This window comes from Columba livia, chromosome 2 (genome assembly GCF_036013475.1).
Source record: "Columba livia isolate bColLiv1 breed racing homer chromosome 2, bColLiv1.pat.W.v2, whole genome shotgun sequence".
Lineage (NCBI taxonomy): Eukaryota > Metazoa > Chordata > Aves > Columbiformes > Columbidae > Columba > Columba livia.
In genome coordinates this window covers 68,125,549-68,151,096 of record NC_088603.1, presented here as the reverse complement: position 1 = coordinate 68,151,096, position 25,548 = coordinate 68,125,549, and the positions used below count along the sequence as shown (strand labels likewise).

The 25,548-nt window shown below is 42.2% G+C and overlaps 1 protein-coding gene across 6 annotated transcripts in view; it reads right to left on the bottom strand.

The window, feature by feature from the left end:
• JARID2 (jumonji and AT-rich interaction domain containing 2) overlaps window positions 1-25,548 on the bottom strand; it is a 227,879-nt gene that overhangs the window by 17,256 nt on the left and 185,075 nt on the right. For all 6 annotated transcript variants that reach the window (XM_065052352.1, XM_065052354.1, XM_065052357.1 and 3 more), the window contains exons 6-12: window positions 23,971-24,200; window positions 15,383-16,400; window positions 10,820-11,319; window positions 4,162-4,254; window positions 3,612-3,730; window positions 3,392-3,462; window positions 2,447-2,561 (exon numbers count right to left, since the gene is read on the bottom strand). In XM_065052352.1, the coding sequence (XP_064908424.1) occupies window positions 2,447-2,561; window positions 3,392-3,462; window positions 3,612-3,730; window positions 4,162-4,254; window positions 10,820-11,319; window positions 15,383-16,400; window positions 23,971-24,200 (2,146 nt within the window). The remainder of the gene's footprint in view (window positions 1-2,446; window positions 2,562-3,391; window positions 3,463-3,611; window positions 3,731-4,161; window positions 4,255-10,819; window positions 11,320-15,382; window positions 16,401-23,970; window positions 24,201-25,548) is intronic.

The window sequence follows — 25,548 nt, the reverse complement described above, 5'->3', positions numbered from 1 at the left end:
ACCTCACAAGCCGGGCCCAGGAAAAGGCCCAGGAAGGAGGTGTGAAGAGGAGGGTCAGCACAGAAGCACCTGGGATCATCCAGCTACTCGCAGGACTGAGGGGAAGGGAGACCCTTTGCAACTGTGGATTATGCTGCAGTTTCACTCATTTGCAATTCTCGATGTAGCTATAAAGATGGCAAGTGGGCAGCCACTATAGACTTCTGAGTGTCTCGAGCACAATAAGATTTTCTTCTCTCTTTTAATGGGCACTGAGGATCCCTCCAGAATAAAAAGGTTACATCACTGACCTCTGCCCTGCGTGAATACTGAGTTCTCCCCTACCCTTCAGGAGATAAAACCTGAGAGATGAGAGAGTGACCTGAGTGATCCACAGGTAAATGAAGCACTACTAATTTTAGTATCACGGGCATCTCTCTTTGGAAGAGAAGGTTTCTGGATGCTGGGTGGACTTTGCAAGACAGAGGAGGGCTCCGGTGCCCAGCGGCCTGCTTTGCTTTCGCTGAAGCAGCCACTGAAAACAATGCTGTCAGAGCTACTCAAGATATTGTGCCAGACCTACAGTTATTAAATTAAATCTTCTCCTCAATAAAGTTGGGTACTTCACTGCAATATTAGAAGGTGTAATAAGTTAATAATGAATGCTATAGGCCTGACACTGCAGCCTGGCAGCCCTGCCTAAGAACAGCTTTTACACATAAAGGAGTTTCACTTCTTCCTTCTTACAAGTTGTTCCTGTTTACTACCCATGTTCCATCAAGGCAATCATCACAAGTACACCTGAAGCTATGTACTTATGTGTATGAGTAAGCCCATCATGGAAAAGCAAATAGCTTCTTTGGTTTTATTCTTCTTGGCTTGGAAAAACAGAAATAAATAGTAGCCTTTCCTAAAACTTTGGCTGGCTGCATTCAAGCCTTTAAAATGTCAAAAGGCACATTTTGACACACACAGTATGAAGAGCGGCCTCAGAACTTAGAGGATTCCTGAATGTCTTCTCTGTGGAATTTACTGTCATTTAAAACTAGGTGAATGTCAGAGACAAACAACTCATCTAAGGTTGAGGACAATGTAACTTGCTCAGCAATTTGTCCTGATAGTATATTATTATAAAAGATTCTGATTCACAGAAGAGGGAAAAGGAGCCATGAAATGCCCATGACAGAAAGTGACAAACTCTCAGGTCTGCAGCATAATCCAACATTTACCTTTACCCCTTGGCATGATCACATACAGAAAATTTCTCTCACTTAATATATTTAGAGAGAGGAGCTGCTGCTTTAGCGTTTTCCTTCAAGATTTCAAATCATTTTTCTGGGTCATGTGCTTTCCCAGTTTCAGCCGGGTCAGCACCCTTGACACCAGCACCAGCTGAAAAATGCTGAAGTTTAAGGTAGAGGACAGAAGTACACACTCTGCATGTGAATCAGGAGCAGCTGACACTGCCACTGCCACCATGAGGACTCCTGGATGCAAAGGGGGACCTGCAGTCCTCCTGGAGAGCCAAAGGCTCCTGCAGCTCAGAGTTCAAGAGGGGAACAGCTGGAACTGCTGAAAGGGAACCAGCTTCTCACCTTTGCAGGGGGACACCATTTAAATAACCTTTTCTTCTCCGTAAATTGTATTTTTTCTGCTCAAGAAATAAAGTTACATTGCTTATTATACATTGTTCTCACTGATGATCCTCTTGGGTAATAACACCAATATCACAGGAAGGCGGCAGAAAGGCACGAGACACGCCAGCAGCAACTGCTTCCTCTAATCCCTCCATCAGCTGTTGCATTTCCATTGCAATCTAACTCATCAGTAATACATATGCACTGAATTCAGGAAGGAATCACCATGTTCAAAACCATTTATAAACTGACTGTTAAGTCTATTTGCATGATGTGCCTACAAAATGTGAAATGTATATAGCAACTAACTGGTGATGTCCAGATCAAGACACTAGAATGATGCATGTAATCATATTAAAAATTATTACATATGATAATGAAAAATAACCTTTTGAGAGAAAATACTAGGTAGATACACAGTTCAAGGTATTTTGCGCAAAACAGGAGAGCAGTGCCCGTTTAGTCAGAGCATGGATTCAATCATTTTACAAGTGGCAATATGGAGCTGGCTTGACAAGTGTCTCTCTGTCAGCCTAAAGAAAGCCTACCTTGACTAGCTGTCAGCTGGCTTCCATGTCAGGCAGAAACACTTTATTGCTAAATATCTCAGAATAGAGCGTGGAAGATGGAAGTGAAACTTTCCTTCCAGGAAAGGGAGTTTCATCACTTATGCTTATACCACCTTTTCCTGTTAAAATTGTGATGACACACACTGGACCTTCTAGGTGAGACTCATTCATCCAAAAGGTACTACACAAGCTGCGGTCACCACCACCCTACAGACAGGCACTGCAGTGAAGGCGAAGAAAACAAAACACAGGAATACCTACCAAATGCAATCAGCACCAGTGTGTAAGTAGTCAATGTATGGAAGGTGATTTTGGTCTCGAGACCAGCATGAGGTAGAAAAGACCATGCCGATATTTAGCCAAGGAATTGTCACTCCTAAAACAAAGAGATTGAAAATGAGTTTTGAGTAACTGCAGTTTCTAATTACTAGATAGTTTGAGGGCACTTCAGCTGAAAATCTTGTTCTACTTGCAAGTTGACTCTTAAGTTTTAAGTCTTCCTACCAAAGTGAATAATTCACAGAGAATAATTTAACAAATTCAGCTTTTTCCACTAACAAAATATCTACAGCTAATTACAGTGCCCTGGAAAATATTTGTTTTCTAATAGCTGTAAAATTTTTTTATTCTTTAGAAAATCCACAAATACCCATCATATGAGCCCAATACCATTAATCAGAGGAGGTTGCTTCACGTTGTCAGGTACAGACATACTTGTAAACATGTATCCTGTTTCCCAGCTGCTTAATTCCTGCACAGGTGACTGAATTTTGCTTTCAGCTAACACTTCCAGCAATAAATTGAAAAGGTACATGTGCAGCTGGAGCACTCATGACAATTCATTTGGAAAACTCATGTGCTGTTTCCCCCAGCGCTAGAGCCTACATTTGCAAGTAAGGAGGCTGCACGGCTCTGTCCTTCATCGCTCCAACACAAAGTAAGAACACAGATGTACTGGCAATACCAGAAAGGGGTACTGCAAGCACAACCGTTTCCTCCCAGGTATACAGTATCAACTATTAATTAATTCTTAATTGCATGCCTGCTTTCATTCCTTTAAATACCATCTGCTATGTACAACCGCGTGTCTACCCAGTCAGCTGGCAAACAGAGGGGCCAGAAAGAGGGAGAAGACTTTGGTGACTACACCACCACATTGAGAAGACACTTAGACCTGCTGGAAATATAGAAAAGAGACTTGCTTACCAGGCACAGCACCAAGATGTCGCAGGATGGATCCTGTATTATTAGGAAGGACTGTGAGGTTCCACCCATGCCTGTTCAAGGGGCCACAGAGAGGTAGACACGCGTCAGCACCGCATCCCCAGCACCGCGCTGCCCTGCCAGCCTCGTGCTCCCACCTCCGCTCACCCCAACAGGGCAGCTGGCACAAGTCAACAAAAATGGGTAGATCTGGTGATCCTACCTTGAAAATGGTTCAGATTTTCCCACAGGAAAGCCGCTCCCATGGGTGTTGGTATCTACTTTTCCACAATGCACTGCTACGTGGCAATCTTTCTGTTCCACTAACCGCCAGTATTCTTGCTATAGCGAGAGAAAGCAGAAACGCATTTTTAAGTCACCGAACAAGACTTCTGTCATTAAAATATAAACCCCAGAAATTTACACGGCTTTCGTGACTTCAGTGTAATCCAACACGAAACACTGCTTGAAAATAAGAATACAAATGCTTAGAAGTGACAATGAGTTGGAAAGACAGACCTTCTTGGCTCCTGTCCTTCAGCACAAGACAGATTAAGACTTCTTTCTCTCCCTCAATTGATCAACACCTTTATTAAAAATGTCAAAAAATTTTAAAAGGAAGAATCAGTAACCATGTCTACCTAACCATTTATTTTTCTTCCACACCAGACAGCCTTAAACTGCTCATAGTAATGCTCCCATGTCAACTATACTGAATCTCCACACTTAATCCTCTGAAATAAAAATTTTTACCACCTCTTATGTTGTCTCACCTCTACTTCGGCTACTGTAGGCTCCTTCGTGAAGCACATGTTCATGATGTTTCTTGCTGTTCGGTAGAAGGTTGTTAAAGAAACAGACCTACCCTGTGGAGAAAGAAAGTAAAATTAAAAGTGAAAATAGAAAAATGCGCCTCTATTCCTCTTGGCTTCACTCTTTTCCTTACATACTGAATACTAGATCAAGACGAGGGAAAGAAGACAATGTCTCCAGAACACATGTGGGTCTAAAGCTCATTCCTGATCTGAAGGAAAATATCTCAAAAGATAAAAGAAATTCACAACGAATCACCAAATCAAACATCTAAAAGGCCAACTGTGTGTTCCCAGCAGGCCATGTACACTGCTTTGTCCAGCACGATGCTCTGTGTTTGATAAAGACAGAAGATGGACATGGCCAAGCTTTCTATTACAGTTACAAGGGAAACAGTAGGAAACCCTACCTGGATTTTACAATCAAATCCCATATGTGATCAAAGGACCACACTCTATGCAGAGAAACAGGTGAAAAACTTGGGAAATTCACAGAAACATTCAGCATCAAACTAGTGTTGTATATGACCGAAGTGCATCACAAAAAGTAGAGTTTATCGAGATTACTGTAGTTACCTGCTTACAAAAACTAGTTATGCTCAATTCAATAAAAGCAGTTCAAATGCAAGGAACCAGGACCTGTTATTACAAGGCTCAGAAAAGTAAAACATGGTAAAATGGCCACATGAGCGCACCTTTCTCAGCACTGCTGCAGGAGCTGTATGACAAGATCATCTGACTTGGTTTTCTGCTTGAACTCTACCTAAGTTTCTGCATACCTCCTTTCACACATAACCAGATGCTCTGGGAAGCAGAAGCCCCTGAAGGCTTTGAAGGCAGGAGCGTGACAACACACTTGCTCCTTTCAGCCCAGACATACTGGTATGTCCAGACAGGGACCTACTCTGCTCCAGGGCAGAAGAACCATCCTGGGAAGCCGCGAGAGCTGGCAGGGCCACGCTGGCTGCCATGGCTGGGCTGCTTTGTGCCCCTTGCTGCAGGCAGAGACTTCAGCATCGCTCTGCAAGCGTGACGTTGAAAATATCTTTTCCCTCTCACCAGATCTATTGCTCCTTCCTCCAACTCTCACTGTGTCCACTGGTTGCCCATCTGAGTAACCACAGATTTAAAAACTCCACATAAATGAACATTTTATTACTCGGACTATTACCATTCTAGTTTGCCAATTATGAAACAGATCTGCCAAACCACCTCAGTCTTTTCTTGTGCTTAATTTGTATGAGAACTATGCCCAAGGGTAAACCAGAAACAACTCTATGAGCAGCTTTTCCCCTAGAGGCCAAGTCTATCACTTTGCCATGCTCTTATGGTTGTAACATTGTCACTTTTTTAATTGAATGCAGCGTAATTAGCTGCAGCAAAAAAGTTTGCGAAATGCCCAGGGCCTGGGGCCCTCTGATTCCCATAAAGCACAGAGCTGGATGCTCCGCAATACAATAAGCAATTTCCATCATCTTTTAATGCCCTCATGAATCATTTATTGAGGCATCTTTTACAACAAAACCTCTCATAAAACGCGGGGCCCGCACCAGCGGTCGGCACACGTGAACATGGACTTCACTGCTCGCAAACCAACACGCGCTCTGCAGCAGCCTCCTCATTTCAGTTACTTGCCTCTTCCTCTCACCACAGAAAAATAAGACTAAGAACTCATCTTCCAAGACTGACCATGTCCTTTCAAGTTTCTGATATGCAGCAAGCAAGGAAAAAGAAAGTAGAAAACCTGAACAGCTTAGCCCTTTAAAACTGCATATATCTTTTTCTTCCTCTGTCAAGAGTTTGGCATCTTTTTAGTCTCCTAAAACTTTTTGGTTGGTTTTCTTAATCTGAGGGATAATGTAAAATTTTCTGATGCCAACTCAGAAAATAATTTAAAATCCTGTAATGGAGCATTTTTAATCAGAAGACAAAATGAACTGCTGAAGAGTAAAACATCCTTTTCAATGCTTTCAAAAATATCTCAACAGTTCAACAACTGTCATGGGAGCTTCTAGCTACTGAGCAGAGTCTCTGTTGCTGCAACAATATGACACAGGAAGGTTTAATGAATAAAACTGCCTATTTCCTCCGCTGATTCTTCTCCATGGCCTCTGTGTTGGTCATGAGAGCCCACTCCGAGCAACACCACCACCTCCAAGCCTGGAGGGAAGGCACAGAGGACACTGCAATGTGTTAAAGACATTAAAGCGACCATAAATAGGGGCACTAAACAGAGATTAGGAGTAAAGAATCACAGAATCATAGATTCATTTTGGTTGGAGAGACCCTCAAGATCATCAAGTCCACGCATCAACCTAACTCTGGCACTAAACCGTGTCCCTAAGAACCTCGTCTATTAAACGCCTCCAGGGATGGTGACTCCACCGCTTCCCTGGGCAGCCTGTTCCAATGCCTGACAACCCTTTCTGTGAAGAATTTTTTCCTAATATCCAATCTGAACCTTCCCTGGCACAACTTGAGGCCATTTCCTCTCGTTCTATCACTTGCTACTTGCGAGAAGCAAGCAAGCGCACCCTGCAGCACACACTTAAAAGCACAACAGGCCTTATGGCCTGGAAAGGAGTAACACTGAAAATAATTTGGGAGTCCTGTCAGAAAGTCAGCCCAACACAAAGGCGATTTACGCTAACCTTGACATGCAATACGGTGGGAACTGATCCAGGAAGACTGGATGTCTTTCTCCAAAAATGCGTTCCAGCTCAAGCACAGGCTGACTGCAGAAATTACTGTCTGAAATCCCAAATATATGGTCTTTTTGTGGTCTGAAACACATACTTCATGGCCTAAACTGGACTACAGCCATATGATTATGGTGTTCTCCACCAGCCCTCAATCTATTGACCTGGGCATTTATCAGAGAGTTGTGTGGGGGTGTGTCTTATTTTTAATTAGAATTAGCAATGTCCTTTAGAAAGGAACCATTACAATCCCATCATCTGTGGAAACTGCAACATGAGGACATGTTCTGTTAAACTAATTTCAGATTTTCTCAGAAACATACTAATAGGTAAAGAACACTGTCCCCTCCACAGACACACACACACACACACAAGGGTACCCTCATTCAAGAAAAACAGAAAATGCAGGATTAAAAGGCTTGTTTCATAAAACAGCAGAAAGTACTCTCTGCTTAAATCCATAAGCCAGCACCACCTTACCTAAAGCCTACTGATTAACTGCAGTCATTTTAAAAGTCTTGTGGGTTACTCTGATGCATCAGGATTGCTGCATAATTTCTTATTTCTACATTTTGAGGCTTGCTCTAAGTGACGTAACCAGTTCTCACGCCTCAGTCCTTCTACAGGACCTTCCCCCCAGTGCTGTGAAAATGAAGCTACGCACCTCCCTCTGCACTCAGACCGACCAGGTGTCCCACAGAGCGCCCACAGCAGGGACCTCTCCAAAAATCCTCCACAGAATCGCTTCCACCTGTTTACTCCCCGCCACAGATGAGCGTGGGACAGGACTCAAATGAGCAAGCTCTGGTGGCCAGGAGGCCACTGGCACCAGGGTGGGCACCCAGAGGTGCTCCATGTGCTGCAGCTGCTTTGGAGGGTGGGGAGAGCACCAGCCTGCAGGCTCAGCCGTGCCCATCTCTAACAGCTCCTGTGCTCAGAACAGAAATATTAGGGTGGTGCAAAAGGAACTGCTGTTTTCGCATTGTTGAAATTTGCTGTTTGATACTGGAATCCATTCTTAAATAAATGTGGTTATGTTATACACCATTCTCATGCGCTTTTCTCGCTCCATGTTTTTTTGCTACTGACTTATTACTTGCTGTTTATTTTACTATTATTGTATTCTACAGAAATGATGTTAGACAAAAAACAAACTGGAATGATTTTCGTATTCGAGTTCAAAATGGGTCGTAAAGCAGCAGAGACAAGTCGCCACATCAACAACACACTTGAGCCCAGGAACTGCTAATGAACCTACAGTGCCATGGTGGTTCAAGAAGTTTTGTGAAGGGGACAAGAGCCTTGAAGATGAGGAGGTGTAGTGGCTGGCCACTGGAACGTGACAATGACCAATGGAGAGCCATCATCGAAGCTGATCCTCCTACAGCTACATGAGAAGCTGGAGAAGAACTCAACATCAACCATCAAGTCATTCAGCATTTGAAGGAAACTGGAAAGGTGAAAAAGCTCAACAAGCCTCAGGAGCTGACTGAAAAATAAATCATCGTTTTGAAGTGTGATCTTCTCTTATTCTATGCAACAACAATGAACCATTTCTCATTCAGACTGTGACGTGCAACAAAAAGATGATTTTATATGACAACCAGTGACGATCAGCTCAGTGGCTGGATCGAGAAGAACCTCCAAAGCACTTCTGAAAGCCAAACCTGGACCAAAAAAGGTCATAGCCATTGTTTGGTGGTCTGCTGCCAGTTTGATCCACTACAGCTTTCTGAATTCTGGCAAAACCATTCCAGCTGAGAAGGATGCTCAGCAAATCAGTGAGATGCACTGAAAACCCTAACACCTGCAGCCGGCATCGGTCAATAGAAAGGGCCCAATTCTTCTCCACAACGACACCCGACTGCACATCGCACAACCAATGCTTCAAAAGTTGAAAGAATTGGGCTATGAAGTTTTGCCTCATCCACAATATTCACTGGACCTCTCGTCAACTAGCTACCACTTCTCAAGCATCTCAACAACTTTTTGCGGGGAAAGCGACTCTACAAGCAGCAGGATGCAGAAAATGCTTTCCAAGAGTTTGTAGAATCCTGAAATACAGATTTTTATGCTGCAGGAATAAACAAACTTATTTCTCATTGGCAAAAATGCGTTGATCATAATGGTTCCTATTTTGACTAATAAAGATGTGTTTGAGCATAGTTATAATGATTTAAAATTCATGGTCCAAATATTTCTACCAGGTGTTGTTGGACTCAAACAGGGTCTGAGGCTGTCAGTACTACCAGTGCTTCTTGGGCAGCAGCAGCAATTTGGGCGCTCTCAGCCTTTTGGAGTAAAGGCCTGAGGCTCAGCAGACTCAGGCTGGTTACACTTCCTGTGCTTTGCTTGCTTGCCTTTTTTTATTTTCTAAGTGTGATCAGGATACTTCTCACAAATCTCAGTCTTATTTTTTGAGTTACTTTGTATCTTCTAAACTTTAACTTGGGACTTGCACCGGAAAAGAAGATGGAGGCATTTCCCCACCAAGTTTGAGATTGTTCATACAGCAGTCATAGAATCATAGAATCATTTTGGTTGGAGGAGACCCTTAGGATCACTGAGTCCAACCATAACCTAACTCTGGCACGAAACCGTGTCCCTAAGAGCCTCACCTAAATGCCTTTTGAACACCTCCAGGGATGGTGACCCCACCACTTCCCTGGGCAGCCTGTTCCAATGCCTGACAACCCTTTCCATGAAGAATTTTTTCCTAATATCCAGTCTGAACCTCCCCTGACACAACCTGAGGCCATTTCCTCTTGTCCTATCACTTGCTGCTTGGGAGAAGATACCAACACCCTCCATGCTACAACCTCCTTTCAGGTAGTTGTAGACAGCAATAAGATCTCCCCTCAGGGGGTAAGTAGTATAAAATTTTTCATTTAACATCATTAAGCACAGGATATTAAGCACCAAAATGCCACTTCACCATTCACAGAAGCTGCTGTCATTAGATAAGCTTCTCTCCAACAGCAGCACTGCAAAGAGATTGCTTTTCATAGGTGGAATTGAGGCCGGAGACCCCGAGTAAAAGAATTTCTGTGCTGACAAATCGTAACAGGCTGCAAAAGAAACCTGAAGCAAGCTTTTAAAGCTGATGTCATGAGCTCATGCAGTCCCTAAATAGCTTAACAATAAGCCACTTTGGGGTATCTGGCTTTATTTCCTGGTGATGCAAGTGAGACTGGACGGGGAAGAACAGCATATTCCTATACTGGGCACAGACACTCAACACTACATTTCTCTCAGAGCACAGCTACACAATTCAGCACAACTCAAAATTGCACTGTGAGTTGCAGTGCCAAGTCCTGCTCCAGAGGAGGAGACTGCCAAATAAAATACTGCAAAAGAGTCAGCATTCCTTCGTAAATGGATGTACTTGATATGTGGAAGACTAAGTGTCCATGTGACTGTTAATGCTGAGCAAAATCTGGCACCGTGGATGAAAATATTGTTTGCACTTCAATTTGCCGTTTCTAAAAGTAGTAGTATTTCTAGTGATGTCAGTTTTGATGTGGAGCACTACTTCACTCAACAAGAGACTTGCAAGAAATGAGAAAGCAGAAAATTACTTTAAATGTCACTACAAAATGAAAATAAAAACTGTGAATGCAAGTATAACTGGGCAGAGTTATTCAGGGAACCTCTTAAAAGGAGATGAAGCATGGCAGAGCCCAGTGCATCTCGTTATGACAATAACACCTTCCAGTTTTTCCAGACATCCTGCAAGAGCCAGGCAGATGAGGATAAAGCCACCAGACCACCCAGCTGCAATAGCTGCTGGCTGCGCTACTTTGCGGGTGGCACTGCAGCCCATCGGCTCCGCCACGCTGTCTGGGTTTGCATCCAGATGCCAGCCAGACGACAGCACCATCAGTTCTGCAAAACAAAATCGTCAGAGCCCACCTCGTTACCTTGTATATACACTTGTGTAAGTCGCTAAGGACTCCCTCTTCCTCCTCCTCATCCTCCTTTGTGGTCTCCTTTTCCTGAGCGAAGAGCCGCCGCCTGCCCGTCTTCAGTGGGACGTCGACCTCTTTTAACTTGTTGCGGAAGCCGTTTTTGTGAACCACGCCATTGATGAGTCCATTTTTGGGCTCAAACCGGGGCAAGGAATGGAACCTGTAGGCATTCTCCGAATGTCCCTCCAAAGGTCCTTTCCTCTTCTCTAAGATTTCCTTTTCCAGCAAGACCTCCTTCTCCAGTTTCTTGTGCTCCTCAGGGGAGAGGGAGTCGTAGGAGAGCAAGTACTGGCAGTAGGCTTCTTGCAGCTTGGCCAGCCTGTCCTGTGCAGTTTTGGGGATGCGCAGCATGTCTGCCAGCTTGTTCCATTTCTTGAGGTCAGTCACTTGCTGCATTCCCCCCATCTCGTTGATCAGCTGGACGAAGCAGGCCAGGTCGAGCTCGCAGCCTCCTGGGGTCCGTGTGTGCCAGGCAGCAGAGGAGGGGAAAGGGAAACACAGGACAAGGTTAGGAAAGCCGCAGGCAGCTCGCGTCAAGCATGCTGCCAGGCTGGGTACATTTGGGACGTGCCACCCGTGCAGCTCTGGCCATCTGGGCCCCAGAGCAGGATTGTCCCTATGTCATACGCCTCCTGCTAAAGACAGGCATGTGGCACCATCTTACTAGCTTAATTCCTTCAGTAGATCATATTTTGCTATTTGTGATAGTTTTCCCCATGGTTAAATTTGCTTTCCTCCTCAAGTTTCCTTCCCTTCTCTTCTCAAAGCACCCCCTGCTATCTCCTGACACCGGTTTTTCCCCAGTCATTACGGTCAGGGAGACAAGAGTTACCCAGTTATTTAAAATTCCACTACTCCCACCCTCCCATTGCCCATCACCAGTCCTGCATCTGGTTTATACCAGACAGAAGCAAAATAAGTATCGAGATGAGTACTGGAAATCGAAAAGACAAAAACCTATCCTTTCTGAAGGTGAAACACGGGTTATCTAATGTCTGCACAACACTTTGAGTACAGTTAGTTTTCAAAAGGACAACAGTAACATCATTAATTTCACTACAGGTAGACAAATCCTTAAAAAAAAAAATACAAGGGAGGAGGTGGGTTGTTTCGGGTTGGTGCCTGTAACTGGATAAAGAAGTTCCAGACACATTATTCTTTGGTTTGAGGCCATCCATATTTTATACTCCATTATGTTTTTGTATGTTTTAAGATGACTAGCACATTTCACACTCCAGTCAAAAAATAAAAATGGACGATTATTCAAACTGCAGCATAAAAAGCAGCCAAATGGATGAGGAACAATAAAAGAAACATCATAAACACTCCCAAAGCACAGAAATAAATCATCAGTAGAAAGAGTGAAGAAATGGACCAAAGACCACCTACGATGCAATAGGGCACTGCTGAAGGAAAAAAGAGAATTAATACAAAACTCGTGTCAATGTCGCTGCCACCGCATTGTCTCTCCTTCCCCTTTTTCTTTGAGAAAAGCAAAAATACCATTACGCCATAGCCATTTCAGAACACTTAGAAATGCTATTGTACAACAGAGGAGTGCAAGAAGCAACGTTATGGTAAATATTTCCTGTTGGACACACAGCTACAGTACATTAAGGGCCAGTCGTATCATCTTGCTTGCTAGTGCAAGCAGTATTGCTTTCTTCAAACTACCCCGTGCTGCACCTCAGAAGCTCCACAGTTGATCCCAGTTTTCCTTCTTCATCTGCCTTCCCCTCTGCCCAGCACTCGTGCCAGTGTGGTGCGGAGCGGTGCTCAGCGCGCAGTGTTTGGGGATGACAAGGGCTGCGCTGGGGGCAGAGCAGTGGCAGAGGCCGCTCACCAACGCTGCCCGTACAGCACCGGGCAAAGGGGTGAAATAGGGGAAAGGTTTTTTGGATGCACCAAAAAACAATGGTAAGGTTTTGAAGAGCTAAAGGCAAAGCCATGGGGTAACAGATTTATCCAATTTAGTAATTTTTTTGGAAATGAAATAACTTTCAAGCTGGCCTCTATTACAGGCTGATACTTTTTTTGGTCTCCTGTTTTATATGCGCAGTTCACAAATAAGCTGAAGGCATAATTTAAGATGGCTTTCCATCCCTATGGATTCAGCAACCTGCATAAAGTTGCGTAACATACTCCTAACCTCAAAAAAAGTGTGGTCCAGCTTTGATGTTATATATGTTCTCCAGCGGGACAAATAGTGCACACCCAGCTCAAGGTCCAAGTTTCAACACTGTTTATGAGCTATTCAAGAAATGTGATTTTCTCCTGCATTATGGAATGATCACTCATAATCACTCCACAATATTAGAGCTCGAGTAGCACATCATTCAGCCAGAGCCTCACATATCTGGCAGTTCCTCCACAGGGCCAGCTACAGCTAAAGTTTACAAAATGGTCTCAATTATAATTCCATTTCACACAGCCACAGCTTTTGGAAGCATTTATATCTCAGGCTGATGTTTTCCAGGACTGGACTAAACGTGTTGCTTAAACTTTCCTTGAAAGGCTGAAGAAAAATGGAGGGGAAAATGTAAAAAAGAAAAAAGGAGTTTTAATCCCATTAATAAGGTGCTTTTAGCAAAATGGCTTAAATATGAGGCGTGCTGTTATGCAGAAACAGTAGCATCTGACTTTTTTTTTATTGTCTTAAATTTACTAAGTTAGAAACATTTTAAAATTGCCTAGTGAGCAAGCTTGTTTAAAAAAAAAATAAAATCTTAAAATCTTCAGGTATGCATTTAATATCAAACGCTGGCACTACACAAGTTGTTGGCAAAACTCCCACTTACTTCAATGGAAATGTGATTTGGCCCTGAAAGAAGGGATAAGTATGCATGTCTACTTAAATAAATTGGCATTTATCACCACGGAGTATTTTGTATCTGTTCTGCTGAACCAACAGATTTCTCATCTTTGTACACCGACGATCTCCAGCTTCTTTTCTACATTTTATTTTTACAAACAAGATGATAGGTAAGAAATTAGCAGCAGAAAGGATACAAATTTTGTAAGAGACCACTGTTTGCTCCAAGTATATAGCACCCAGTAGAATAAAATCGTTGCCTATTAACTAGGCTCTTAGGTGCTTAAATAATACAAATAATTAACAGTAATGCCATCTTAATGCCAAGGTAAGGTATTTCATTAAAAAGTAGACATTGCTCCAGGAGTGTTAATCGAGCCATCTTGCACATTTTCTTCTCTCTCTTGCCAATGTAAATGTAATTCATTATTCTTCTCTATTAGAACACTACCATTGCAGGCATACAAAATGTTCACTTATTGCTGCTTGAGTAATTGTCATTTTCAGATTTACTTGAACGTTTTTGCACAGCTATTGCGAGAGAGCGCTAACCCTCATTCCTTCTCCTTAAATTCTGTCACTTCTCTGTTGTGCCCTGCATCAGTTCACTACGAACTCTGCCATCTTTTTCTGTGCTCTAATGCCTTTTCGCTCACCATATGTGATATAAAATAAAGTTTGAAAATGGGGCGGGGGGAGAAGTCTTGTGAAGTTTAAACACAAAAGTGTGTCCTTCAATCCAACTAGAGCTGATCGCTGCCTCTGATCCGGTAACGCCTCAAAGGCAAAACTCCAGCCTCAAGCTGCAACATGCAGCTCCCGTGAGCTCTGACTCAAACCACTTCAAAAAACAAAGGGGAAGGCTACGAAAAATTAGAAACATAAGTCTGCTACTATGTCACGGCTGCAAAGGCGGTAGAGATGGAGGCAGCTCATTCAATACTTCATTTGTATGCTGCTGTTGTCATGTTTTTACAAACTATTGTCACATTTTTGTCACGTGTCATATTTGACAGCAGACCATAAACCAAGAATTCTGTTAAATAAGTGATTCGCACTCAGGCATTAGTCCTGGCAGACACCTGGTGGGAGAAATAATGAAACCTCCATTTTGCAATCAACCACATTTTACTGCCTACTCTTGACACTTAACGGTTGTTAAATGTCAGCAGGTCACTGCAAATTTGTGATTTTAAGTGTCTGAGTACCCAAATAGAAGTCAGTTTTGAGATATTTTCTTTTCTCCTTAGTTAAATGCTTTTAAAGGAAGCGAAAAAAATATATTTGTATTCAAGCTTGGCAGCAATCGGTTTGGAAAACATCTTTGGAAAGGTCCAAAAAATACTCTGATGCAACACTTAAAGCAAGGCTATCAAGATCCGTAGTGGTACTACCTATAAAAAGAAGCAGCAGGGAAAGCAGAAGATCCTGAAATCTGGAAACTGAGAGCCCACACGACATTTTTTTCCCTGGGTGAAATAAAGAGCTGGCAGAAGGAAGGTAGCCATAGAAAGTCTCCCAGGAAAGCTCTCCATCCAACAACCTACCTGCACCATGCCTAGGAGATGGATAAAGAGAGAGATACCATGCTCTGCAGTGTTAATTGAACAGGGTTCAGTTAGGCATAAAGGCAAACGGAGCATAAAATTGCATACGGGCACTAACAAGCAGTGACAAAAGGCCAAGGAAACCACAGCCCTTACCTATGAGTGGGAGTTCGTCCATGGTAATGCCCTGAGATTTGAGGTGCTTCTTGATACAGGCCAGTCGCTGCACGTTGGGTCCCCAGCGCCTGCCTAGCTTGTGTATGTGCTGAATCTGTGTCACAAACCGCATTTCATCGTTTAGCTTGCACTCAGGTCTCCAGTCTGAAGGAGGAATCACCCTGCACATCCCATACTTCTCTACCTGAGCTCGGACTGACTCAATGTATATCAGCGGGTCATGAAATTCCTTGGTGGAGGGCCTAAGGATGGGAATCTCCCCCAGCATCCCCCACCCAGACTTACTACTGCCCTTTTCGTGCTTTCCCATTGAGTCTTGTGGCTTGTGCAAGGACTCCGCTTGAGAGGTAGAACGATTTTCACAGGAGGCATTTTCAGTTTTGCCATGTGCTTGTTTCCCTGGCGTACTCTTTCCAGCAGTGGCTCTTTTCGGCCTATTTCTTTCCAAATTCTTCTCTGGCACTTCCTTTTTAAGGTGTCCATTCAGCAACGGCTTTTCTACGGCTGCCTTTTTGCTGGCAGCTTCTGCCAAGTTGACGGCCCCTTTCATTCTCTTGGTGGGCGACTGTATTTTGTCTATGTGATTCGTCTCTTCCAGCCTCCTCTTCGAATTGCGCAGCCCCTCCCTTAACTGTCTCCCCACCTCCTTAGTGCATGTCTTTTGGTTCAACTTGCCATTGACTTTTACACCATTAACAGCGGTATTGTTAGACTTGGATGCTCCAAGGGATAGCACCTGTTTGCGGGTTTTTGCATTGCTACTTTCTAGTTTCCCTGAGATTGTGTGGTTGACAGGTGAACTGGGTTTGTGGTGATTTAGTTTGGTTTCCTTGACCAGTTCTTTCTTGGCTTTGGTGTATGTGACAGTTCCCTTTGTCACTGTTGCAGTGTACTTCACAGTTTTGGACGGTGAAGGTCTGACTTCTCTCATCTTTTTGGCACTGGCTGCATTTGCACTCGGAGATGACATTCGAGTGATCCCGTTGACTTTAGAAACCTGCAATGCCAGGAGTGTTGCAGGGGAAGCAGAAGGAAGGAAACAGAAAACAGAGAAGTAAATTAATAATGTTACCACTCAGCCATAGCCTCCCAGCTGCTGGACAATCATATTCTGCAGTCCTGACTCCTGGCCCCTTCATACATACAATCTTCATATAACTGTTTTCACCCAGGCAAAAGGAGAGACTAGGCATTTATAACAGATAAATTAGATTTAAAAAGAACCAAAGAGTCCCCAGAAAGCCTGTCTTGCTTTCGGAGGGTACAAAGCCTCTGACATTAAGAAGGGTGAGGTCCCTTGCTTGCACTTCCCCCTACCCTGTCTACCAGAAAACCTGTTATGGTATCACAAAACACAGGCAATCTGATTTACAAAAACTAATACTTTCACTAGCTCCTTTTCTGGCCCTCAGACACCATCTCATTCCCACCCAACTTCCCTTAAATGCATACACAGTTTACTACTTCTTAGCAGATAAACTAGCCAGTGTATACTACCTAACTGAACTGGGTATGTTTTCCACAAAACACGCACTGGGATTCAAACCAACTTCCTGTCTATACATACATACATATAAAACGAGGTATTGAACACATTATGCACCCAACAGATCAGGACGGCCATGAAGGATCCAGTCTGTCATACATATTAAATCTTGGGAGGCACCTTGTTGCTGAAGTCATTATTTGAAAATAAAATGTATACAATAGTTCAATGCATTTTTTTAAAGTTTGATATCTGGGCAGTTTTGCTGACACATATTTTATTATTATATCATATTCATCACTAATGTGTCATTGCAACTGAGAATTGCTGGACTCCACTGCTTTCTGTTGGACACTTAAACCCAGGTGTGAATCTAAAATTTGTATTTTAACTACAAGGTGTGCTAAGCACCAGAAGCAACCCTCAGCTTCAAAGGCAATTGTGATGGCTCACCACTGCCAAAACTAAGCCCCACTACAAAGAAAATGAAGTTCAAGTTTAAACCTGAAACACATTTCAGAGTTTAAACGTTGTCTTCTCACCTCCTTAAACTATTGTGAGTGCAGAAAAACACATACAAAAATCAGGAACACTGATAAAAGTGCTCAAAGTGAAAGCATACAGTAAAATCCCCCCCTTATCAGCACTCAGGTGAGTAACCCCATTCCTGCAAAGTTATAATACTTCCCTGTGGGATTTCAAAATACCTGCCAAATTAGTAAGCATGGCAGCTTCTCTCAAATAAATGCAAAAATGGTAGCCACTTATAAAGTAGAGAAAAATGTTATAAAATTGGATCACATAGAGACTGAAGAGATCATGCTATGGTCTTGTATTAAGTGACTCACAGATGAGAAACTGGAAACTGGGGATTCTGCATAGACACACACACATATATATGTGTATACATGCATTCACTGTGTGCATTCTCCCCTCTGTACTCCAGAAGCTGGAGCAGGAATTATGCCCTTTTAAACCCCATCCATATTCTTGTCTTTTCTTTGCTTCCCAGGTAGAAACACTTCAGGAAAATCCAGTTAACTGATGACACAACTTTTTACCTTGAGCTTTCCAAAGACATATGAGATATCATCTGGAAAGCAAACGCTTGCTAACAGAAATGCATTTAGCTGCTTCCCTTGAAATGTAGGCAGTACTCTCCATGTGAAATGGAGGCCTGGGTTTTACAGTGCTTTTCATGCCCCAGAGCAGACCTGGGCAGAGAGCCGCTGACACACTGCCTCCTGCCTGCAGCAGCCAAAACAAGAGCTGAACATCGCTGGCTTTACAAATAGCCAGAAACATGGATCACACATTTCACCTGGACTAATAGAGAAGAATTGACTGAGAACTGGGAGAGGAAGGTAATCTGGGTGAGGGTGATCATGGAATGAGTTTTCAATTCTAAGATGTGACAACAGCAGAGAAAGGGCAACACACTTCATACCAAACAAACAAATAAAAAAAACACCTGCAAAAAACCCAAACCAAAGCAATTCCCACTCAGAGGAAGGACATAAAGCACAAGTTCACAGAGTTCTCTAATAACTGGAAAAATAGAAAAGAAATCACAGTAAAAACTGGAAACACAATTATGTGAGTTAAGGGCAACTATATAGGAACAGAAAAAGCATGCATGGATAAAATCAGAAAGGCCAAGGAGCTAAAAAGAAACTTCAGCTAGTAAGGCACATAAAATGAAACAGAAAAAAAAATAAATGCCTTAAAAATACATACAACAATAACTACAACAAAGAAGAGAGGAGATGAACCACCACAGGAAAACAAATGCAACAGTTTGCCTAAAGTGTTTGTGGTTTTTTGCATTAGCTTTCACCAAAGTGCCACTGACTGAATACTTACCAGATATATAACATAACCAATTTCAGCAAAAGAGCTAGGAAGGTAACCCCAGCAAGACAGTGTATCTAGATGACTTAAGGCATAGCTCCTGGAAACAAGGTGAGGTGAGGCAGAGTCTACCTAATTTCAAACCCTAAAATCATTCTGGAATAAACCATTTAACAGTTAATTTTCAAACACAAAAACTATAATAAGACAATGTTAAAAGCAGATAAATAATAAAAACAAAACAAACAAACCTCCCACACCCCTAGTTTTGCCAAAATAGCACATCGAGCTTATTTAATCTTCTGGCAGACACCTGGATGAGCTGGTAAAGAAGCGCCTCCACTTCAGTGGGGCTCCAGTCACTGTCCCACAGGACATTCCATCAAACAAGTTCCCTAGACACATCCTAGACATAATTATTCTAATGCAGCTTCACGGGGGATTTAATAAAGTAATCCTCAAGAGAAGTTATTATTGTCATAGTTCACTGCCATCATGAGACAGCGTTTCAGGTGACTTTTTGCAGGGACTTGCCTTGGTCTTGGTTCTACAAAGTACTTCCATCACTGACGTGGATTGTTGTAAAATTTGCTAGTGACACACACCTGGAAGGGGCGGTAAGCACTCTGGAGACAAGGTGAAAATCAAAGGCAATCTTGAAGAACTTATTTCAGAACATTTTTACAATAAGAGGAAGAGCTATTTTTAGGAAGGACAAATCAAATACATGTAGTTGCAGAAGAACATTTGGGGACCACACTGAGCTGCAAAACACGATAGCACAAAGCACGCTAATCACTTTCTGAGGCCTATTATTAAGAACGTTGAAAGCAAGGGATGGGAACACAGGCTCTCCTATGCGGGGCTGGACCCAGCATTGGGCCCACACTGCATGAAAAATGAAGACATTGGAACAAGTCCAAAAGAGCACAAAGTGCTCAGGTATTTGGAAAACATGTTCTTTACTAAAAGCCAAGGGAGTTGGGCTTATTTAGCCTGAAAGAGATGAGTATGTCACAACTCTCCCGATGCATAAGAAGCTCTGAAAAGAGACAGTAAATGCTCTTTCCATGTTCACTGGTAAAAGTGGGAGAAAAAAACCCTTTAATTGTCTACAACGATGGGCTCAGGCACAACCAGGAAAGCTTTCCTGTTAGTAGAAAAGAAAAACACTGGAAGAAGCTGTCAATGGATGCTGTGGAGTCTCCTCTAGGGGAGGTTTTCCAGAAGGTCTCAAGGAGGCCATAGCTATATTACTGTTCTGTCAGGTACAGTCAAGACACCACATCAGAGCAAGCAGTCAAGCTGTGTGGAGGCACCTTGTCACTCCAGCCTTCCTCTGATTTTTTGAAGTTGTGACCAGACGTCTGAAGGGCCACTCAAGGCACTCCTTCAGCAAGGGGTGGTGGGTGACACAGGGTATGAGAACAAAACACAGGCATGGAGAAAGTGCTCATGAAGAAAGGCAAGATCCCCACAGCTACTCCTCCGCAAAGAAAAACATGCCATTAGCACCATCAGCTTTAGGCCAGTATTAAAACTGCCAAGATACAAAACTCTGGAAAACTGAATTCATTAAGAAAACAGCAACTTATCACAACTCTTTAGAGTTGTTGGAATACCTCCACACAACGAAAGCTTAGATCTCTCAGGGCCAAATCTTGAACTGAGCAGGTACATAAGCTTCAGCTATCTAACCTCCAATCCTAGATTATAAGAATACTATTTTGAGTTTTTATTCAAACATTGTGAAGCTATTCCAATGATGAACAGGTCCTGAAGTAGAGAACACTTGTCTTTGAGTGTAACATAAGTAATTTGCCTTTTCCCTTCTGGTTGCTAAAGAGACCCCACAAGAAAGAAACACTGCTAAAAACTTTCTCAGGACCATCATCTTTCCTAGAAAGACGCAACATGATGGTTTTCAAATGGTTCTCCCTCTCCCCTCCCCAAATGCCCACAGGTATTATGAGTGTTTTCAGAGAGGATAGCCTAATGTTTAAGATACAGCAGTACTATATAGACCAGAACAGACCACGCTCCAAATGGGAATAAGCTGCAACAGATGTCTTCCAGCTAGAAACAAGTGGAACAAACAACGTGGTCATAGCCCACCATCAAAACGGCTGGTGGATTCAGGATTTCACATCGACAAATGTGAAATTCTGGCTGGTCAGTCATCACCTACATGTTCCTGGTCTGTACTTGTCTCTGAGGACCCATCAGACGATTGGAACCAAAAGAAACAAGAAATTGTGGTAGGCATTTTCTTACCTTTCCACTGTTGATATGTCTCCCCCCAAACCAAACATACACACACAGAGTCAGCCTAAAAAATTGGCCACACTGCCAGGTGCGCAGGTTCACCAAATGGGAGTCTATGCCACAGCTCCATCCCGAGGCAGTGCTTACACTAAGCGCATAAGAAAGAAGTCAATTTAATTCAAATAGCAATAGTGATTGACATTAGCCTTACATGACTCAAAAGTCTTGAGCTAAGGTGAAACTAGGGATACGAATAATCTTATCTGTGCTTTTCAGCTATCTTCTCAGTTTTGCTGACATATATTTGTCTTCGGACCACTCTTTTCTCCGCTTTACTCAACACTTGCCTTGCAGTAAAAGACAGTATGATAGATTTTAAATTTTATTGTCTTTTAAAAAGCAAATGGGACCAGCACATTGTCTTGCAGCAATTTGTTTGTTGGATTTGAACTGGTCTACATACACACCTCTGCATAGCACCTAGGATCCATCCTCCAGACACATACACACATACACACATACAAAATAAAGCCAACAAACAACTTGTTAGATAACAACCACAGTAATAACAGCAACATTAGCAACACCAACAACAGTTTTGGTCCCAAACAAATTCAAGGTATGCAACTGATCTGGAATTCATTCATAAAAATACTCCTCTGTTGACAGTTTTGCAGAGCTAAATTACCATATTAGGCCGAGAGAGGGCCCCATTGAACTACATTTCCTTTGCCCACAACCCCTTTGAAGGAGGGGATTTGGGAAGATAGCAAGGGAGGAAGAAAGAGAGAGAGGGAAAACGTGCCAAGTGCAAGTGCACACCAGAAAGCGAAGGAAGAATGAGAGGAAAAAAGAAAATCTCAGGTAATTTCTCGTGTTCTGCCTCCATTTTCTATAAGACTGAAAAAAACAACACACACATAAATAAACCACATAAATGCACGTGAACAAGGAGCAAAAACACACCAGAAGGAGGAGGAACATGTGGCTAGTACCCTGGGAAAACAACTCTCCTCTTGGAAAATACTGAAAATGTCAACAAGGACAAGGGAAATTTAGCAATGTCACATAATTGGTGAATCTAAGATGTTTTACAAAGCTAAATCTTTCTGCCAGTCAAAATGCATAATCCACCTTTAAATAGTTACAGCCGCATTTTCATTAAAATTGGTAAGAAAGTACTCATGTTACTGTGGGTTGCAGAAGAAAATCTAAACGCTTCTTTTTTCTTTGTAATCGTAATCTCAATTTACAGCCCCCTCATTTTCTGAAGTCTGAGGACACCACTTTGTGAGGTCTGTGTGGTGTGACTGTTGGTTGTACTGTGTTGCTTTAGAATTTCTCTTCATTATGCGTAGCACAACTGAAAACACCTAATATTCTACAAAGCAAAATCCACTTGGGTTGTGGACAAAATTCTTCGACACCTGACTTTTCCCTTCTCAGAACTAGCTTCAAAAGTGACAGCAGTTGACTTTCATAAGAAACGTAACCATTCGTACTTTGACGATACAACTTTAAAGCATTCCACATAAGTGTTCCAGTGAGTTAAAATAATTAAGTATAAAGTGCATCCTTACATTGTGGGAAACCTGTTCAATGTGAAGAGCTCACGGCAGAGCATGTCACAGCAAGGACTACAGGATGCTGGTAGTCAGAAAAAAGAAAGCAGAAGTATGCAAAAGAAGGTAGCCATTCAACCTGGTGACTAGATAAGCAAAAACTGACACGGGGAAACAAAGAGTGGAAGTCCTACAGAGTTACAGAGAAATATACTGTACATAGCCTTCAGGATATTAAATTTTATTTCAAAGGTAATACAAATCCAGTAGAAACATTTCAGAAGAAGCTAAATATCACTGAACCACAGGGCGAAGAAGATTTCCTCAGCAAGAGCATCACTGTGTTACTTTTTGCTGGTTTTAATTACCAAGCCTGTGGCTGAGAGGTACCATTTAAAGCCTTCATAGCCCTACAAGATGGCAATTCCAGGTCCACTGAAGTCCAGGCCAGCCTACTTAGAAGAAAAACCTTTAGATGCCAGAAAATAAAGACTATTTGTAATTGGCCTGTTGAGAATTAACCACTACAAAAAAAAAGGCGTAAGCTCAGCAAGCTTTCTGTACTGCACTGCCCTAGCTCACGTACCTTGCTAACCCAGACCCAGACTGAATAAGGATGCTGACCAGGGATTTTGGAAGTCTTTTATAAAAACCTAATTGACAGTTGCTATTTTAGGAGGCCTTTGATCCAACCATCAAAAATAGATGGAGACGCATCCTGCCCAAACACCAGTCAGAAGCACTGAATGACTGGTCAGCTAAACTCACACATCCAAATCCAAGTCAGCCTGAGACAAAACTCTCGCTGGATTTTTATTGCTGGTTTTCAGCAAGGTAACGTGACAGTCTGAATTTCTTCCCATCTGGTAAAGCCACTGTGAAGGAGGCAATACCCTGGATTATGCATTGGGCAAACACTTTTTCCCAGACTCTGAGGTTTGTCTTGCCCACATGCAACACAAGACACTAAGCATAATGTCAGCTTCTCTGCAACACCAACAAGCCTCTAGGGTAACCCGAGCAGACCAGCCTTACATAAAAAGAATTTGTTTTTCCACGTGCTGCCAGCCTTGGCACGGTCAACAGAGAAGCCCAAAAGACTGCCAGTCAGAAAGGTTTAATAAATAGCATGTGAACTTTACTCTTTCATATGTATACACTGGGTAATATAACAGGGTTGTAAAGCATGCTTTGGCATACACTGCCCTTCTATGGATGTACCACTTTTCTTTTTTCCTTCTTTCTTTCTCTCTTTCTCTTTCACTGAAAATAAACTCCCCGCTGTCTCCAGATCACGCTTTTAAGGACTGCCATGTTCCCTCTGTGCCAGGGACTGGAAAACAGAGCTAGCACCTTAAAAGTCTGTGTTTCCCATGTGTCCACAGTAGAGTACAATTCATTACCTGTTTCCTTAAGTCCTGAGCCGACCTATGAAGAGTGTGGTGGTTGTTAGCAGTGAGCCCTTTCGTAGAGGAGCCAGTGTTTGTAGTAGGATGGTGATTAGCAGCAGCCTGGTCTTTTCGGCTCTCAGCCTTATGTTCGCTGTTCCTCTCCTTCCCTGGTGTGGCCTCTTTGCTTTTGTGTTTCTGAGCAGGTTCTTTCTCCTTCGATGATTTGCTGGACCCATTGAAAACTAAGAAGAGAGAAATCAGAGTATTAAGGAAAAAAAAAAGGAAAAAAAAATACATAAAGGACAAAACTCTTTGTTCAAATCAATTCAACTTTCTCTGCTGTCATTGTTTGATATCTAGTGAGCATCTTCTTATATCTAAAGTAAAATTAGTACAAAAATAGAAACATTATTTTGCATATTTCTTTGTATGAACAGATTCACTAAAGTATTTCCTTTGCTTGTTAACACGCATTATTTTCAACATCCAAATTAAAACATACAAGGGTATATAACTGTTTTGATTGACCTAAATTTAGGCTTATCAGTTTGATTTTTATTTATGACAGTTTTAATTAACTTTATGCTGTTGCAGCACGGGAATTCTAAACATAACCTAAATAGAAAAAAATATTTATTTTTACATTAACATAAAAGAAATGTTCTATGAAAAAGCATGTTTTGTTTTCATCAATAGCCAAACTGCTGAACCAAACTGACAGCAATTTCCCTATACCAGAAAAGCTGCAAACAGAAAAAGGTACTTCTGCAAGGAAATGTAAATATGACAATCATTTTGGAACATGTCATATAAAGTAGTGCTGGGACCTATGCTGAGAGCCCTGAACTTCTGCTGAAGTGAAGGGTTAAGAAAGTACAGAACAGAAACCGTATTTTTTTGTACAACAAATATTACGCAAACATAGACAAGTCTATCTCCGCAAGTTTTGTTCCTCTCCCTCTGCTGAATTCATTTAAGAATAGCCACTGCTCTTTTGTTGTCAGGGAACATGAAAAGCTGAAATTAAAAAAAAAAAAAAAAAAAGATGTCACATTTCTCTTTTTGTTTTGTTTATTTGTTAATCAAAAATGCAGCGAATTTCTGTCAGTGCTGCTCCCTCTTCAGTGAAGCACTTGACAGAGGTCTGTGAGGCTTGTGATACAACACCCACAATGGCAAGTGCTCTCCTGCCTTCTCTACTCACCTTCTCTTGTTTTTTACCCCTGCTTTTTTTGCCATGGTTTAGGAAAGGATGTAAATAAGAAAATTCACAAATACTTAATAGCACAAGTATCTAAAAAATTGTATTTATTACATGACACACACCATCTGTTTCGGAATATTAACTAAATGACTTAAGTTACTGTTTTCTTGTGAAATGAGAGACTTCTTTTGTCATTAAACATGATATACCTACAATACACACCTTTTTATCTAAATTGTGAAGCTTACCTGTCTCTACAGATGGCCTGTAGTATTACAGTAGTCGTAGCAGTAATAATAACAATAATAAACAACTAACAACCCTGCTGTACAGAAGAGGGGCACGCAAGCTGCTTTTGAGCAAACATCTACCTCCAAACCTTCCCA